Source organism: Corvus kubaryi, unplaced genomic scaffold (genome assembly GCF_017639235.1).
Source record: "Corvus kubaryi isolate FWS band 111438036 unplaced genomic scaffold, C.kubaryi_AGA036_p1.0 134, whole genome shotgun sequence".
In the NCBI taxonomy this organism is placed as follows: domain Eukaryota; kingdom Metazoa; phylum Chordata; class Aves; order Passeriformes; family Corvidae; genus Corvus; species Corvus kubaryi.
In genome coordinates, this window is record NW_024580668.1 from 7,947,531 (window position 1) to 7,966,415 (window position 18,885).

General features: G+C 44.8%; 1 protein-coding gene across 1 annotated transcript in view; it reads right to left on the reverse strand.

The window, feature by feature from the left end:
• Positions 1-18,885, reverse strand: part of CTNNBL1 (catenin beta like 1) — a 47,435-nt gene that overhangs the window by 19,005 nt on the left and 9,545 nt on the right. Inside the window, exons 3-11 of the mRNA XM_042048644.1 lie at positions 18,407-18,513; positions 17,408-17,547; positions 13,658-13,755; positions 11,356-11,449; positions 10,532-10,623; positions 7,850-7,922; positions 7,521-7,579; positions 6,682-6,830; positions 2,230-2,411 (exon numbers count right to left, since the gene is read on the reverse strand). Of these exons, the coding sequence (XP_041904578.1) occupies positions 2,230-2,411; positions 6,682-6,830; positions 7,521-7,579; positions 7,850-7,922; positions 10,532-10,623; positions 11,356-11,449; positions 13,658-13,755; positions 17,408-17,547; positions 18,407-18,513 (994 nt within the window). The remainder of the gene's footprint in view (positions 1-2,229; positions 2,412-6,681; positions 6,831-7,520; positions 7,580-7,849; positions 7,923-10,531; positions 10,624-11,355; positions 11,450-13,657; positions 13,756-17,407; positions 17,548-18,406; positions 18,514-18,885) is intronic.

Consider the following 18,885-nt stretch of genomic DNA (forward strand, 5'->3'; position numbering starts at 1 on the left):
AGGAATCTCTTCCTCCATTTGGCATACACATGAAAGCTCTCCCAATAGAAGATTGTTCTAATTAATTTTTAAAAAAACAGATTGAACACAGGATAAAGTTTTTATGAGAAAAGATGACAAGACCAGACTGACAGTAGCGTTCTTTTTGATCAATAAACAGAGATAAGCAACAAGCAGTGTGTTCCTAGGACCAGAACAGCACAGAGGGAACCAGTTCCATCACGCCACACCTGCACCATTTCCCTTAAAGCCAGAGGCACCCAGGAGCTTGTGCCATGTTCCCCCCAAGGAGCAACTACTGCATGGTTGGGGCAACACTCAGCAGAGCAAAAGCACACACAGTGCTGCTTACACTGTGTCAGGACCACGGCGTGACAGGCCCCAGGGAACCCTGCTGAACATCTCTATTATCTCCTGTCATTAGAAATTCAGTAACTCACCTGCCCAGTGATGCAAAACAAAGAAAATTGGACTTACTACCACAGCCTTTTAGGGAGAGTTTATTTTAATAGAACTGATTTCTGGACTCATCTTAATGTTCTCCATTTCTTCTGCATGTTAATGAGACAGAAGTGTGATACAAAGCCAGTTTGCACGGATCACTCCATTTTCCTGAGGGCAGATTGGCTTTTCACACTATCACAGAAATAGGCAGGAACTGACCCTGTCAGGGCTTTCCAGACTAATCCTCACAGCAGCCAGGACTGCACACAGGTATCAACTGCAGACTCCAGAAGAAGCAGATGAGACAGAGATTAGCTCACTTTCCAAAACTGAAAAATTAAGTCAATGGCATGAGCTACGGACTCAGATCTCTACCCAGAATCTCCTATTCCCACTGATGCTTTCTCTCAGTAAGAAGAATTAAACAAACCTCACTTTCACACTGCAAATGAAAATTTCAAAACATCCCCTAAATCCATCGAAGCACAACTACGTATTTTATTAGATAATTCTGCAATTTTATTACATAACCTACAGAAACCAAACCTGTCCCTGCAAGTCCATTACATAAACCCCAGACCACACAACAGCATTTCCCCCCTCACTATTATCTACCCAAGACAAACAACACAAGGCAGATAAAGTGACCAGAACTGGCAGCTGGTGTGTGAACTGCTCTGGGGCTGGTTGACAGGTGAGCCCCTGCTCTCCACCTGTGCCACAAAAGCAGCCACTGCCACACATATGCCCAGCCCATGCCACTGCCCATTCCTTGTCCTCAGGAGGGAGGACAAACAGGTGCCCAGGGAGTTGTCCCCAGTTCAGCAGCTCTGCCAGAGAAAGGAGCTGCTCAGTCCCAGCTGGTGCCTTAGCCAGCACCCAGAGAGCTCTGAAGGAACAGCACCTCCCTCCTGGGCTTGGGAGAACACCTGAGTCCCACCTAAGCTGCCAGGACAGTCCCAAAGCAGGGGATTTGGGTTTAGAGCTTCCATGTTGTTGCTGTTTCCTTCCACTTTCACTTGGTTTGCTGCAAGAGTTCAGGATAGATCCTAGGCGTGTCTGAGACCCACTCACACCTCTTCAGCTTTTGACAATATTCACCCTCTGTAGAACTGAGCTGAGCAATCAATTGGCACAAAACCTTAAGCATCACTGGCAGTATTTAAAGTTTCTTCCAAGACAGTCAATGACCAATAAAATGGGAAAGGCAATGTTGCCAGGAGCAGGAGGGACTGACCACTCAGCTCAGCATAAGGTCCCACAGTAATCGCAGTTTTATTCCACAGCAGATCTCTGTTAAAGCAGAGTTTTCCAGGGTAGAGAGTTAAAAAATATAAAAAGAAAAAAAGCGCAACTTCAAAAGCAATGCAGTTTATTTCTGCAATGCCTGATGTTCATCCAGTCACACTTCAGTGCTCAGAGCCATGAAAACACTGCTTTTGAGGTGACATTTGTAGTTGCCTCATTACTCTTTTCAAAAGAGTTTTGCATCAGAGTAAGAGCTTCAAACAACAGACTCTACAGGAGTAAAATAACTTATTAACAGCATATGAAATGGGATCGCCAGGAGCTGCTGATACCAAAACAAGCAGGACAAATGTGCCCTCAACAGCCAGCTAGCTGTGACAGGGAGCAGCAGGCTGGACACCCAGACCTGAAAGCTGCAGGAGGAGCCCTAAGAAGATGGGTGCTGTGCCTTTCCCTCCTCCCTGCAGGTACTTTTCAGACATTGGCTGCCCATTCACTCCCTCCATGGCAATAAGAAGGATCTGGAAGCACATCTACCTTCATGTTCTTTTTCAGTTGTTCCAACTTTCTTTATCTTTCTGGGTGATTTCATGAAGAGAGGGAAGATGGTTCTCAGCCCAAGGATGTCCACAAACTTGTGACAGTTGTCTGTGCCCTCTGGTCCGATCATGGCATGGTCCAGCACCTTCAGGGCACTGCTGCGGGAAATCTTCTTCTCTCTGCGAAAAGAAAGAGGCAAATTAAATTGTATAGGGACATGAGGAGCTTTGGAGCACTCTACTTTAAAGAGACAAGGGAAAGGAACACGACAAGGAAAAGATGAAGAGTCTGAGCACAAGCTCTAAGCAAGATTTTTCTTCTAGAAGGCAAAACTTCGTATCAACAATAACTCTTTTCAAAACTGTGGCTGAGAATATTGTCTTGGTTATTTCTTTTTTAATGTCTTTTATCTCTTTTTATTTTCTATTTTTATTTCATTTTATGTATTTTATTGTCATGGTTTTATTTTCTTATTTCTTGGCTACTGAAGAAGGTATTTCTTCACTCCTTTACAAACACTGGCACAAAACAGAAGGGAAGGCTGGGTTGGATACAAAAGGCAAACACTATCACACCAAAAAGATCAGGATTTAGATCTAACAATAGTCTAATTTAATAAAGGAGTAAATTTGGTGAACATAGCGGTGTCAGCTATAATGAAACCCCATCACCAGTAACCACACAATGGAAGGAGGCAGACAGACTCTGGGCTCTTCTGCTTTAATGCCAGTTCAGAATGTTGGTGGCAGTAACTCACACCAATAACACAGGGATGCCCTGAAAATGATCCTGAAAGCTCCCAGAGAGCTGTGGAAAACAACTTCCCTGCAGAGACCCAACTTCATGAGCCCCTAACATCATGCAAACTAAAACACCCACACATGAACACCCCAGCCTGAAAGAAAGTGACCCTGCCCAGTGCAGCCACAGGCACTTTCAACCCCAAGGTGGGAGGGCACCGTGTGGAGCTGGACTGAGTTCCCCCAACCAGCCAAGGGCTGTGCAGGAGGGTGGTTTGGCACCCCCACACCCCCACTACAGAGAGCTAAAAACAAAGTACTCCTTAGGCCAGATGACACCAGAAATGTTTTCAGGGGAAGTAATTGCATATTGATCAGCATTTAGGAAGGCTGCGCAGGGCTGAGCTCTGGAATATTCATTGGGTTTAAGTTCAGGCTTTTAGAGATCAATAGCTGCTTGCCTGGACTGTCTGGAGTTGATTTTATTTAAAATATTTATTCTGCCAGAGGGCAAGTAGTTTATCTTAGTCTCATCTGTGCTTATTGAGGGAACTTTTAGCTGAACACTAATTCACATACAAGCAAACGTAAGAATCACCAAATGGGGAGGGGCCTCAGAGTTCAGGGGAACTCTGAATTATAACTTTATTCACTGACCATTGTTTTCCTCCTTTTAACACCTTTCCATCTGAGACACTTCTTTTGGTGCACCTATTATTTCAAACAGAAGAGGTGCTGACATTATTTGGACTTTCCACATTAGCAGAACATAGCCTCTAACTTTCCAAAATACCAGTAAAAGCAGAACACTAGACTTCCTGGGAAAGTGTGCATAAAATGGTTCCGTTTAATTAACCAGAAGATTTAGTAAAGAGACAGTTCGTGTTTCTAGGGGTCATTAGGAACAGCAGGACAAGAAAACATAAAAAGATTTTAAGAATCATAAAAAAATATACCCTGAAATAGCCGCAGAAAAGCTTCAGGGAGCCATATGGAGTTGTCTGTTTTCACCTTGTTTTGCTGTACAGGTAACAAAAGCTTTTCTTGAGGGTCAAGAGAAGTCCCAGCATAGCTGCAGGACAGAACACTGTGCAGCCCAAGTGATGCAGGTCCCCGTGAGCTCCCTGGACTGTTATTTGTCTCTGTGCATATACATGCTCCTCAGTTCATGGCTGGGAAAGCCACACAACATTTTCCCTGAGCAAGAGAGAATCTCCCTGACGCATCCCTCGGGAGCGGCGTGTCTGAATCTCCTCAAACCCAACACAGCTCTACAGCCAAAGCAATAAGCTGCCTGTCAGTGTGCACCAGGCAGCTGACAGGACAAGCCTGTTTTCCTCTATTTTGACTAAACTGCAGTTAGGTTACTAAGGCAAGACTGAGGGATTGAGCACTAAAAAGTACTTCCTGACCTAAAAAGAAAGTTTAGTTTAATTCTACGGGACCCTTCTAAACTTTCCGCTGGTGGCTACTTCCTTGATAAACCATCTTGTTTTTTATAAAGATGCTACATAAATATAATAATTAAATAATTATATATAGCCTTGCTCTCATTCTGCTTCCAAATTTCCTCTTTCACTCCTGCTGTCACTGGCTTCATCCCTCTCAACCTGCTCTTCTCCCAGAACCTCTGTTCATCTCCCATGTACCTGCTTGGTGAAGCCCCAATTCCTTCAGGGCCAACTGCAAGTCCCAGATCACAGCATGAGTCCAGGACCAGTCTGGCCATGGAAATGCACATGAGGCACATCAGCCACATCAGGCTCAGTTTCAGGCATTACCACCGGCTCCCTATAAACCAGAAGTTCACACGATACAACATCGCCTTTTGCTGTTGGCCACACATTTTAAGGCTCAGCACAACAGAAACCATCCTGTTCTCATGACTATCTGTAGGAATAGCACGAGCACATGAAATACTCATCGAAAGCTGCTGCAGCTCTCTGCAGGTCTGTGTGCACACAACCATCAATAATGGAACGACTTGGCTGGATGGATCAGGCAGCACCAGACAGAGAATGCCGTGTTCCCTACGACAGTAATGGAGATTCAAGCCTGATATCTTTATTCTCACACAGCTTATCTATCTCACATCATGTCAATACACGTTCAACTTTGCCTATTTGTCCTTTCATCTGCACAGGCTGTGGTACAGTGATTAAACACCTCCAAAGTAAAACCAAAAAATAACAGATCTCTTCCCCCAGCCTTCAGAGGATACCAACAGGAGAGAAAAATATTCTGCCTTGTTTGTGGGCAAGGTGGCAAATCACAACTGAATGGCACGTCTGTTCTCTGCTATTTATCATGAAGGTATCAAGAAGATACAGGTGTCCGGCTCCAAATCACAGCTATCCACATTCACTCCCTATTTACAACAACAGATTGTTGTCACCTAAGTCCCTCTGTCCAAGAAAAACTGAGCGCCTGTGAGAGCTTCTAAGCACTCAAACTAGATTAGAAAAGTTAAAAAATATATAAAATAATCAGCTGTCAGTATAGTACATGCCTGAGGACAGTAGTGACAGAAGCTTATAGAACAAATTCTGTGAATTGTTAGTTTTTTTCCCACAATCACTTTACCAATCCCACTCAAACTGTATAATCCACAGATTGAGGCCTTGGAAACGCTGTCCATCAGGCAGAGTTGCTGCTCACAGATCCATCACACTCTGTCCCTCCCAACCCTTTTGCAACTACTGTGGGGGGCAAAATGCAGCCAAGGAGAAATTTTCCTCTTGTCATAATTTTCCAGCTCAGATCCTGGTGCAGAGAGTGGTAAACAGTAGAGTCAAAAAATGGGTAAAAAGCTCTTAAAAATCCAAACACTGAGACCCACCCACATGGCACAAGAACTCCAACTAATTAGTTCTGCAAGGCTGGTTTAGCAGCTTAGGACTCCAGGCAGAGGGAGGCCTCCCTCCCGTTCTTAGTTTTAGAGCTTTTCCTTAATTAGCCTCAAGAAAACCCAGCGTTCCTATTTGAATAATCCACGTTGGGTTATTTATTCAGTTCCCTGCTGCCGCACATTCCCCAGCCCTGAGCTGCAGGAGCTCAGCATTCCTGGCTGGTGTTTGCTAACCCGTCAGCACACAGCCTGGCACGCTGGGGACAGCCAGACAGAGCCCGCTGTGCCCTCCCGCAGCTCTGGGGAGCCAGACAGCCCAGCAGACACAACTCGGTGCCAGGCCAGCAAGGAAAAGTGAAGAGAGAGCAGAGAAGCCCCAGAAGTTCAGGGTGTGACAAAGCACAGCACAAGAAATGCAAACTTATGCCCCATTCACAAAAGTAATTTTTGTATCAGCATCCACAAAAATTCAGCAGCTCAGAGGCTACACAACACAGTGGAGTGTGAACTGGGGAACAAAAGGAAAAACGTTTTCACAAGGGACATCCAAAGGTCCTCTCCTGCCCTCACAGAGGTCATTTAAAACCTTAGAGGGTTAGTGGCCTGACCTACAGCATTCTCTCTAGATGAAACATCTGCACTGCCACTTTCCAGCAGCCAACGACGGAAACGAAGTCAAAGACAAAAAGTGGAGATTCCATGCCTGAGAAGGTCCAAATTACTTACCTGCTGGAAAAAAAATCAAGAGAAGACAGACAGATGTCCTAACACAGAAATTTTAAAATAAAACCATAAATATCTAGTCAGAGTAGGTGTTGGCACATCAAAAGCAGGAGGGAAATCACAATATAAATGGAGTACCTTAGCATCAGGTTCATCAGCTGCAGACCCTCACCCTTCAGGAAGCGATCACGATTGGAGCTGAGCATTAGGCAGGAGCAAAGGGAGTCAAACAGGTTCTCCATCATTTCCTGTTCCTCTGCTGTACTTGGATTGTGCCGTTTAAACACCTGAATGACAAACAAAGCAAAATTACCCCCAAAGGTTGGGCTGTGCTGTTGCAAAACACAAGCAAAGAGTTTGTATCAAAAGCTCCAGCACTGACAGGTGTCAGGCAGTGATCACACAGGTCACTGCTGCATCCTCTCTGTAGCTGCTACCCTTTGCTGCCCTGACTGTGCACCCACAAATGTGCAGCAGCCTGGTGCAGGATTTAAAGGATAATACACAGGCCTCCTAATACACAAGGGGAAGGGCAAATTCACACTCAGGTATGTGGATAAGCTGATTACCAGAGAATTCCTTTACAATTCACACCTGAGGGTGCTGCAGGCAACACTGCCTGAAGAAATACAGGTGAGCTATGAACACATTACCTTCAGCCAGCTCAAACATGGGCAGCCCTGTGCTTGGAGTAGAGCACGCTGAAGATGGACCAATTCCAACCTTGCCTATCTCCTACTTGCCATGAAATGATAATGTAATAATTTAACTTCCGTGTACCTCAGCATTACCATCTTTACAAAAGGGATTAATCTCAGTGACCATGGATGACACACCCCATGGAAGGTATTTGGGGACTATGCTTCACCAAATATGAAGCACTTTTAGGATAGCACCTGCACCCCAGATATTTTCCACTCCTCCCACCCAGCCCAGCAGTCTCCTGATGGAAGAGAGGGCGTGTGGGAATTACTCACAGATAACTGCTGAAGCAGCACATCGATCCCATCCAGCTCCCCAAGCAATTCTCTGTTGTCTAGACGGAGGTGGGGGGAAAGGGGAAAAGAGAGAGAAAAATGAAGCTAACTGTCAGATTTTACAGCCATCTAACACTGATACATCAGCAAACAAAATCAATACAGCTTGACAGAGCACAAAAGCTGCAGAGAAAGAGGGTGGAGGCGAGGGAGCACATGGGGGAGAGCAAAGCAAGCAAAGGTGAGCTGGAGGCAGAAAAGGGCTGCTGTGATCTGAGAGAAGCCTGGATTCTGCCCTCACTGACAGAGACAAGGCAGGCATGGCTCACCATCATTATTCTGGAGCAGAATCGCCAGCACCTCACTGCAGTACAGCTTGTTGGCATCAAAAGGCATCTTAGCCTGTGGGGGAAGGAACAAGAGACCCATCAGGGCACGGCCCTCAGCATCTCACTGATTTGAAGAACACATTAATCAAATCACCAAATGTATGAGCAGCACTTAAAATAAAACACAACTGCAGTAATTCTGCAGTTTTCCTCAGTGACAGAACAGTAATAATTCTGATTCAGGGGTGATGGGAGGTGCATGTGGGCTCACGCAAACATGCAGAAGCTCCACCGTGACCCTTCACGCGGCCCTACATCTGTAGGTTTGGTCAACTTGGCTCAAAACCCCTAAAACAGTCTCCAGTTGTTTGCCACACAGAATCTCTTTCCTGTGATTATTTTCCACAATGTTACGTGGGTGCATGGCACTTATCCCTGTCTGGAAATCTGTGCCTGTCAGCAAAACCAGAATTTCAGAACATACATCACAGTAACATTGAATAGTAACTGCCAGAGTTTCGTATGAGAATCAGAGTGTCACAGTCAGAAGAATGTGAGATGGGTTTTGCCTGCACAATCACATAACTTCCTTTTCAGATATTCCCTCCATCCTCAAATATGCTAAAGAAGTCACAATGAAACCAAAATGCTGAATTTGAAACCTCCCCCCCCCCCAAAAAAAAATCCAAAACCCTAGAGTGGATTCTGAACTGGATCCAATGTTTTTGCATGCTGCCAAAGCTGCTTCATCTACAAAAACAGACTGAACATTAACCAATCAGATAATAACGGAACCTGGTTTACTGAGGGATTCATAAAATAATACAAATTTAAAAATCATCAGTTACCAGCTATTTATACTCCACTGGCTCAAGAAGGGAAAAAGCAGAAGTCCTAGGCTTAAAACATAGCATTTGTCACCCAGTTTTTTCCCCAAACACACAAATCCCTGCAGCATGGTGGACAGTCCTGCCTGTGCGGGGCTGCTGGGCCAATCATCCCACCCTGCTGCCATGGAACAGAGCATGGTGTGCAAGCACCATGCAACACACGGAAACATGAAAATCAGGAAGACCCCAAATGCCACCAAGTATTGACTTTAAATAAAGCTTTTCAGTCCAAACAATCCCCAACCACTCTGCAGAGGACAGTATTTACAGCAGCCAGGGGAAACCTCCAAGTAGACCGTGGAGGAGAGGGGAAAGTGCTTGGTGCTGTACAGCCCTGCCAGCTTCTGCCATGGGGTGACCAACTGCTGCCCTGCAAATCTTGGGAAACAGCATTCTGATCCCCCAAGACTGCACACATTGTCAAACCCTGCTTATGTTTGCAGAATAGAGCTATGAGCTCTCCATCTGAGGCAGCTCTGACAGTCACAATACAATTAATTATAAGACCTGAAATGTCGTCAGGAAACAAATTCATCTACTGTGCTGTGTGCCAGATGTCCTCATCACTGCCCAGACAGAACCCTGATCTTAAAACTTATCCCACAGACATTCCACAGCAGCTCTACCCAGCTGCTGAGATCCTGGGTTAATCCCAAACACCACTGTCAGGGTGAGAGATTCAAGACCAAGTACTGCCAAGAGCCAAAGTACCTGAAGAGGGGTTCATTAGCTCCCCACAACCCTGTGCAGGCAAGAGAAAGCCCTGTCTGATCCCACATCCCAAACCCAGGGATAACACAGCCAGGAACACAACAGACACACCCTGCACAAGCTTGGAATGCCATTGAGCATTCATGTTCTGTGGCACCAAGCAGGGGAATCCTAGTTGGAATTATTTTGCTTTCCCGAGTTTCTCAGTCTTTCAGCTGCCACAGCAATTCCAAGGCAGGCAGCAGTACCTACCTGCCAAGACTAAAATTAACTTCACTTTTTCTTTTTAAGCAAAGGACATAATTATGTTACTACCTGGAGTGAGAAATTACATATTACTTCTGCTAACAAGGATGTGAAGTGCACAGAGGGGTACCTGCACTTTCACAGCTGATGGAGAATTTCTGGAACTCGGGGGCTTTCTAATCATGCAGACATTTAAGCATGGAAGTGCTAATGCCTTACTGACAGGTTAGAGAACAGCCAGAATTTCTTTGCTATATTTCCTTTACTATTTATGTGAGACAGCTGAACTATCCATTCCTTTTCTACAGCATTTTCCAGTGAATGTTTAGGCATCTTTTCACACAAGGCTGACTTAAACTGTGTAACTCACTGCCACAGGATGCAGTGTATGAAAAGCAGCTTTTAATTTAAAAGGCACTTAGTTGAGTTCAAAGCAAAAGCTGCCCCCAGCAGCATTTAAACACAGACATCACTTAAAACTCAAAAAAGTGTTAGAAACATGGGAAGCAAAGGCCATTAAATGGTTAATATTACTGCCCTCTCTCACTGGTCAGCTTTTATAGTCCTACAGATCTCACACATAGAAATACAACATATGGAAATCCAACACACATGAATCATATGAAAAGATTAAAGAGAATTTCTACTGCAAGACATTTATAAAGACAAGACCGAAGTGTGTCTCTTTAAACTAAAACTGCCGAAGACACAGACCCTGAACTATAACTTTTTGCCTTTAACTGGGTTTTTACACCACACACAAGCAAAACTGGCTTTTCTTAGGGTAATTTCTGTGCTAACTGGTCTGTAGAAGCAAAGTGGGAAACTGGCTCACCTTCAGCCTCTTGAGCAGCCACTGCATGAGGCCTTGCTGCGCAGCCTCCGTGCACATCTCTGGCCGGAACTCTGCCATGTTCTCCACAATTCCTGAGAAGAAAGACACAGAAAACAGATGGTTTTCCCCACCAAAAGTTCCTAACATCATGTTTCCAGTCTCTCTCGTTCTTACAGTCTTGGGAGATTACAATCCTGAAGGACTGCAAGGAGTGGATGATGGTCTGACTGCCAGCAACAGGAACACCCTGCAATGGTTGTGTGCTGTGCAAAGATCAGGGAGCAGAGAGGCAATTATGTCCTTCCATGAACTGCAAATGTTTTACCACCTGAAAGTTAAATAAATTGTTAAGACAGAAACAAAGTGTAGCTCACAGATATGCACACAGTAAATACATGGGCAGTGGAGCACTTTCCTGGAGGTTTTTAAAAGCTGTGTAGATGTGGCACTTTGGGACATGGTTTAGTGGTGGCCTTGGCAGTGCTGGGTTAACAGCTGGACTCGGTGATCTTAGAGAGCTTTACCAGCCTAAACAGTTCTGTGATTGCCTCTGGTGCAGTGCAGTGGTCCACATACCTGCACCTTCCAACACAACTGGGTTGGGAAGAGGCACCTTTCATGCAGCCATGGGACAAATGATAAACTCTGGCTCCAGGGACGAGTGATTCCAAGCTGTGCTTGAATAAAAGCTGCACCAGATCCTGTACTGCAGTGCTGGCAGTCCAAGGGGAAAAGAGGAAGGGGGAAAAGGAAGGGGAGGGATAACTCACCACCTTTGGTACAAACCACAGAAAGAAGCAAGGGGCTGTGCAGCAGCCACTTACCCAGGGTGTTGTGGACACCATCAGCCTCCTCTTTCACACTTTCATCCAGGCGCTCTAAATTCTGGACCAACAAGGCCACAACCTGGCCCTCCACCTAAATCCCCGGGGTCATGGGAAAGATAAAAAGATAAGAAATAAGACTGAAAAAAATACGAAGGAGAAAGAATGGGTGGAAGGGTTAATAAATAATAAAAAATCAGTGAGCCCTACTGAAATACCCTGCCAGACATCATCTGAAGACAGGAACAACCCTGCTGTAAAATCTCGAAGGAATCATCACATAAATCTGTCGCTGTGTTTTTCCTAATTAATGAAACAACTTTTGTGTTTCAAATTAAACAGAAAAGCATCAGGAGGTAAACATGCACCTTGTTCACAGTCTTATTTCCTGAACCAGCCCTCAGAATTCTGAAGCACGAGGCTCACAAACCACTGCAGATGGTAGAACTGTCAGCTCTGTGAGCAGCTCCCCTCCCAGCTGGTCACTGCTGCCTGCCTACACTGCTGCTGGACCTTCCACTTAGCAGGTACAAAAAGCTGACAGAACAATGCTCACACCCACAGATCCAAACCCAAGAGCTGAACGATCACCAGCTGAAGTCCTCTATTTAAATCCTGTCAAGACAAATGCACCAAGTTGATTCCAGTGAGTTAAGGAAAACCAGACAGGGCAAGGGGGGAGTCCCTGAATCACAGAGCTCACACCCGAAATATGCCTTTAAAACTGGAATTGGACAGAGTCCAGCTTGACTCTGACAAACTTTCCATTGTGGACATGAGCTTGGACCAGTTTAACAAAATAACATTACCAATTCAAACACTCTTAACCAGCTTTGGGCCCAGTCAATATGTGGAAAAAACACAAATACAGGGTGCTGTGGAATACAGTGCAAGCATCTTCAGATACCCTAGAACCTTTTATCTACTTTCTTTAAAAAAAAAGTAATCTAAAAAGCAGATATGTAAACATTTCTCCCAAGATAGGCCTGACTTGTTTCTTTCAAGGAAGACAATGAAACCTCTAAACATGGCTATTATCAGTGGGCTGGTGACAATGAAAACAGAGAAAGAACTTCACTTGATTTACTACCTCTCCACATATTTTATAGAAAACATCTTCTCTAGCAGCTCCTCTCTCCCATTTCACTCACCCAGAAATCTCCCCACCAAGGCAGAGTAATTAACAACAGCCCAGAGGCCAGCTGGAGAACTGGGCTCTGGGCACCATCATTAACCTTTGGAAAGTAACATTATAGTGACTGGATTGTAGGAGACAACAGGGCAGCCAAACAAAGCAAACAAAAGAAAACCTGTAATTCCCTGTCTTCCAAATTCAACACAATAGTTACAGAACTAGACACAGCCATAGCGACCCTCAAAGGCAGCAATTCACCAGCTCCAAGGTAGGACAAACCTGTAAAACTCATGTTTGGCTGGGCATCACCTCTCTGGAGGGTTTGGTATCCCTCTTCTGCAGCCTGGGAGCAGGAGGCATCCAGCAGAAACACCAGGAAAAAGGGAAATCCATCCTTTTCCAAGAGGTCAAGAGGCACTCAGAGAGTTAACTGTGCAGGGAACACTTAATACCAACCAATGCATCTCCTACCCACCTAGGTAATCTTCTGGGTTGGTTCACTCTCTGTGCCAAAAGGGATTCTTACTTCTGGAGCCTCCTCCACCCTTAAAGTTCATTTGCTCTGCTACAGGGAAACTTTCAAGTTTTTACTTCTTGTTAAGAAAAATATCACACTGTCACCAACAGATGCCCCAGTTCCAGGCCAGATTTTTGGGCTTGAAACAAGAGTTACTGGGTAGAAGACAACCAGTCTCCTGTGCAAGAGGTGAGACTGAAAGATCACAGCAGCATCACTGTCCTTTGGGTAACAGTCCCTGCCACAAACTTCAGTTTTCCATGGGTGAACGCAGGTCACCCTTTTCTGCAAGAGAGAAGGGAAATGCAAAAACAAAGCTCCTGTTTTCAATGGGACACTGTCCAAGTCACAAATATTATTACTTCATTCTCCCTCCCTGCACAAAAAAATCTCCAGCCCACACAGACTTTGCAATATGACAGTGTTCCTTCCAAAAAAGAAGTGGTGCAACCACCCACTCCCCAAACTCCAGCACTTCACTCAAAACACCCATTGTGGTCTCACGTTCAGAATAGGCTTCTCCTGGCTATCTCCATCATGATGTTGGCAACACAGACACCCAGAGCTGCAGAAAGCAGGATGGGTCAGTGTTCATTGCTGGGCTGAGGCAGATTTTGAGGCACTGAAATAATCTGGGGCTTCCTACTTACGAGAGCGTCTATGAGGACTTCGGCTCCTTCTTCACTCTCATGGAGAGTATCAATATCAGTCAGCTCTTGCAGCAAGTCAACCACAGCTATGGAAACATGTGCTGGGTATTAAGGACAACCAACAGGGAGGCAGACACATTTAGTACCAATAGCAGATGGCTCTTAGGCCAGCCAGTGTGTTCATGACACGACCCCAAAGCAACTGGCGATACACTACCAGTGAGGTGATACAACGCATTACAACCACAGCAGCAGGGCACGGGATACCAGACACAAGAGTACACAGACTACTGCAGCAGAGCTTCCCCACAAGCACTAAAATTAGGGAATCCGAACAATTAGGAATGATTAAAAAAAAAGTGATTCTGTGCTTACTGGATCAGGCAATTTTACTTTTTCTTCATGGTAGCTACTTGTTTTTTTCAAATCAAACATGCTGGAGTTGGTCTAACAAGGCAACGTCCTGCATTGTCAAGACTGAACACAAGCAAAAAGAAATGAGTTATAATAATGTGATTTGGGTATTCTGCTCTCAGTGATAGCCCTGCTAACCTGCACACACACACACCTAACGAGGGCACTGCCAGCAGCAGGAGCATCACCCCCCTCTGCCCGGCCCAATTAGGGCAGCATGCTCCTCAAACTGCAGCCCTCACAGGAACCGCAGAGCTTCTGCCAGCCCAATTTTCACTCATTAACTCTGGGCTGCATAACACACAGCTCCCCTGCCTGCTGCACAGCTCCCTTGTACGACAAGACGTATTCCAGCTCATTAGACCTACTTCCCTATTCTCTCAGACACACTGATCAATCCCGCCTGCGTCCCAGGGGCAGAGCAGGAGACGTGGTTTTCTGCATGTCCTAAATAACCACTCTTTGATGGATCTCTCTCAAGTGCCCGGGCTGACAAACTGGCTCCCAGGTCTCCTATTTGTGCATTTGCTCAGACACACAAGCAGCAACAGGAAAAGTATTTTCATCTGTCTTTTCTTAGCAAGGTTCAGCCGTGGGCTGGGGCTGGCTGGAGAGGTGAGTTCTGCAAGAGAGAGCCTGGACCCTCTGCTGACAAGCTGCAGGCAAGTCACCAGCGTGTCACCTCAGCTAAGTGTCACCTCAGCAGAGTGTCACTGCAGTGACAAAGGCTAATCACAGACTGCACTGCACCAGCAAGAGCAAAACTAGCAAGTCAACAGAAGGAATTCTTACCTTCTCTCTGGCACTCATGGGGCAACTTGCAGAATATTTTGTTCAGCTGTGGGCTCTCACAATAAAAGAGAAACCCCAAAATACTGGGCTTGGGAGAGCAGAGGACCACTGAGATGGTCTGGGGGTTAGTACATGATGGATGTAGAGGACAAATTGAAGGAATGAGGTTTCATCAACTCATGGGAGAAAAAGCTCAAGGAGGAATCATTTGAAGATTTCTGTTTCTCCTGGGTGCTACAAAGACAACTGAACCAGGTTCTTTTGAGAGTGCACAGCAAAGAACTCTGCTGAGTTCATCATGCAGGACATTACTGTCTGGGAAGCTTCTGTTGAGGCCCGCAGTGAGAGTATCAGCTGTCCTATAAAATTTAGGAGACAGTAAAGCAAAGCCTCGCTTGAAGCTTTCATGTCTTTCATTACTAAAATCTTGTCGGTGATCATCTTTCATTCACATGCTTTGTGTAAAACTGTATGAATCATTCAGCAGATTATTTGCTCCCCCTGGACATTGCTTTTGTCTCCTTGCATTAGTCCCTCAAGACACCACATTTAAATCACATCTGAAGAGCCATTTGTTTAGTTCTCTCCTTGAAGAACTCATTTTAAAAATATCTTCCCATTTGTTTTAACAAAACGTCATTAGAAAACTTGAGCTGTATCAATTCAGTTTTATGTCTAGATGCTTCACTTTAATAGTGCTTCTACCCTGTACGTGAGCAGCAGCAGTCTCTGCTTCCAACGGAGCTCAAAACACTTCAGCAGTTTTATAATAAGAAATACAGTTTTCCCAAAATTGCAGTTCTCAGGCCAAATTCCTACCCGTAAACTCACTGACAGGCAAGTTGCAAACTAAATAAAAAGAGTTCACAGTGGAAACCCTGACAAGTCTTTGACAAGGAGCAGTGACCCCAGCACAAAGCTTTCCATGGCTGACAGGACAAAGCAAGCTGTACTCCTGTGCACTTCATCTGGAAAACAGCTCTGCTATCCCAATCAATATTCCCACAATTCCTTTTTTTCCTATGAATGAGAAATTCAGTATAAAAGCGCATAGTACAAAAAAGTCTGCGGTGTTTGGTATAAAATAAATAATTAAACTACAGTAACCACGAAATTGGTTTTGCACGGGAGGAGCCTCCCCCTGTACAACATAAACTGTTAACAGTTATTTGAGAGCCATTTCCTTGCAGATCTTGGATAAGGAAAGCTGTGGGGTTTACTGTTTTGCAGGGACCAGCATTCACCACATCAAGGTTCTACCTGATGCAAGTCAAAATACCCAAACACATAAGCAGTGCTCTCTAATATAAACTGGCATGCAATAAAATATTTATGTTTTGGTTTTAGCTTCTGATCACTGCACCCACTTAGAAAGAATGAATTATGAATTCTCAATAGATGGTGCTGTAAAGAAAAGTGCTAAAAAAGAAAACCAAGATCTGTGCATCAGACCACAACATTCAGATTCAGCACTAACAGGCGTTTTCACATTGTGTATTCCGAAACACCTCAGGAAAGCTGGTGTTATCTCCTTCTTTACACATAAAGAAGCAAAGAATAAATTACCTTCCTAAGGCCATGGATCAATAAAAATGGAAAAAGGACTGCTTGAGTCGCAGGTCAGCACCCAGTGCCCTTTCCAGGGGGCTTCACTGCTCCCTCCACTCACTGATGTTTTCAGGACACAGACACACAATCTCCCAAGTCATGGAACAATTTTTCAGCTTAATCTGCTATAGAATATTTTACAAGCAAAGCGGGCTAAGCTCTGCTTTTACAGACTGCACAGTGGTGAACCAGGCATAGTGCCAGCTCCCAGCTGACAGCTAAGCATCAAGGCACCAGGATACTCAAAAAAAGACGCTGTTTTTGATCAACACTACCAAAATGGGAAACTCTTTCTCAGATGCCCTCAGAGCTTCAGAGGCACATGGGCCAGGTGCACAAAGGGATTAGGTTCAGTGACACTAGACCTCACTGAGCATGGAAAGGGATTTGTCTCTGGATATGTACTTAACCAGAGGGGTCACCCATAGCCTTGGGCTCTGCGCACACCAAACTAAAGGTATGGGCACATGAAGACGGCACGTTTACAAACTAAGGCAGGCATGCAGTGAGCTAGTCCAAACAGCTGACAGCCTGACAGCTCAGCTCTCAGCAAGAAGGGGTAAAATAGTTTCATTTTCACTGGGGCTATTCCAGATGAAGTTTGCAGAGTCTGAGATTATTGCTGCTAAGCCCAGGCCTTCACTTCTCCTCTGCTGCTCATCTGTTGACACTCTAACACTGACACTCAAAAACTACATGAAAGGGTCATAAAACAAAAGAGGAGAATAACAGCATTGGAAAAAAATCAGAATCAATATTACTTGAACAAAGAAGGCTTTCACTGGGAAAAAAATCAAAAAAACAACACATAAATTCAGTGTGGTGGAAAGAAGAGGAAAAACATCTACAGGAGCCTGGGAAAGAGGATAAGAGAGATTACAGAAAAGTCTGTAGAAAGCCTCTCCCATGAGAGGGGCTTTAACAACTGAAGGATATCTGTGTTGTCGTGTCCCAGCAGCCCAAGCAGAGACTGCACAGCGTTCAGCTCCACCAGCAGGTGATACAGGCCGGGCATGGTCGCGATCACGTGCATTTCCTGAATGATGTCATTTAAATCCAGTTCCGACTCCATGAACCTGAGGCAAGACAAAAAAGGGTAATAAAAAGGCAAGAAGGGACCACTACCTTCCAGGAGACACCAGGTAGGACTTGTCACCCCAGGTGCACATGGCACTGGCATTTCTATCCTCCCTGTCCGACACCTGCCCCTTGAAGTTTAATCCTGTAGCAGGATAAGCATTTCTACTAGATAACTGACATAGAGTAAATAAGCAGATTTGTTCCAATTCTGTAATTCAGAAAAAAAATTCAAGAAAATATTAAAATCAAGATGCTGTAGCTACACATGAAAAAACCTGCTTATAAAACAAATTCTGCAGAGTGCTGCACCTTTCCTAGGTAGCACACATTGGTATGTGGGTTGCATGAGTCTGAAGTCCATAAAAATAATCTGGGTAATGGAAAGGACAGCAAACTGGACAAAAAATAATGGCATTGAAGTGTAGGAAGAAATCCTTTAATGTGAGTAACAGAACACCTTGAAGGGAGGAAGAGGCTTCTAGAACACAAACACCCCATGTGGCTCTCCGAGCCCATCTAGCCATTCTGCTCATCACAGCACTGGCTGACATGAAATTATTTTCTCCCCACACAGACCTCTGGCAAGCACAACACCTTCACATCAAATGATGGGATGAAACCTTTAATTATTGCTAATCATGGTTTTTGTGCTGCCAGCCATATATTGGCCCCACCACAGACTCAATGAAGCCATTTTTAATTAACAAAGTCAGTTTCAAATAGAATTTAGAAGAACTACAAGGCAATAACTCCTGTTACATAAGCCTTATGTAACTGAAAACATCTCTACATTCCAGTAATTCATTTAGGGCTTACATCTAAAATCAAAGGAAAAAAAGTTAAGCATGGTCTTACTTCTCTGGATTGTCAGGAAACTTGATCCGCAACTCCTGGTTTTTGTAGGATCTCTTCTCAAAGGTTAGAATCATCTTCTTCACTGAACTTTCATCCAAAGGTTCCTCCTGACCAAATCAGAAAAGGCAGAGAGGTGAGCTTTGGATGGCTGGAGAAATACCAGCAATGTGGTGGGACTGTAGCCAGGCCCAGGGCCCTTGGAATTCCAGCCAGCTCTGGAATATCACTGCAGAGAGCTGCCAAACACCTTACACACCATCACTACCCACTCCAGCTTGGACCTTGAGCTATTCTTTTACACCTCTTATTACCTGGCACCACCAGTACATATCGAGGCTTTTTTGTTTCCGACAGAGCAAACCTGCACTCACAGCCTGTGCCCACAGAGAGCTTCTCTGCAGAAGTCCCTTGTGCTATTGCTTTTTGTAAGTCTACATTTAACTGCCCTGAATTTATGTTCTTCCGCATTTTCCTCACTT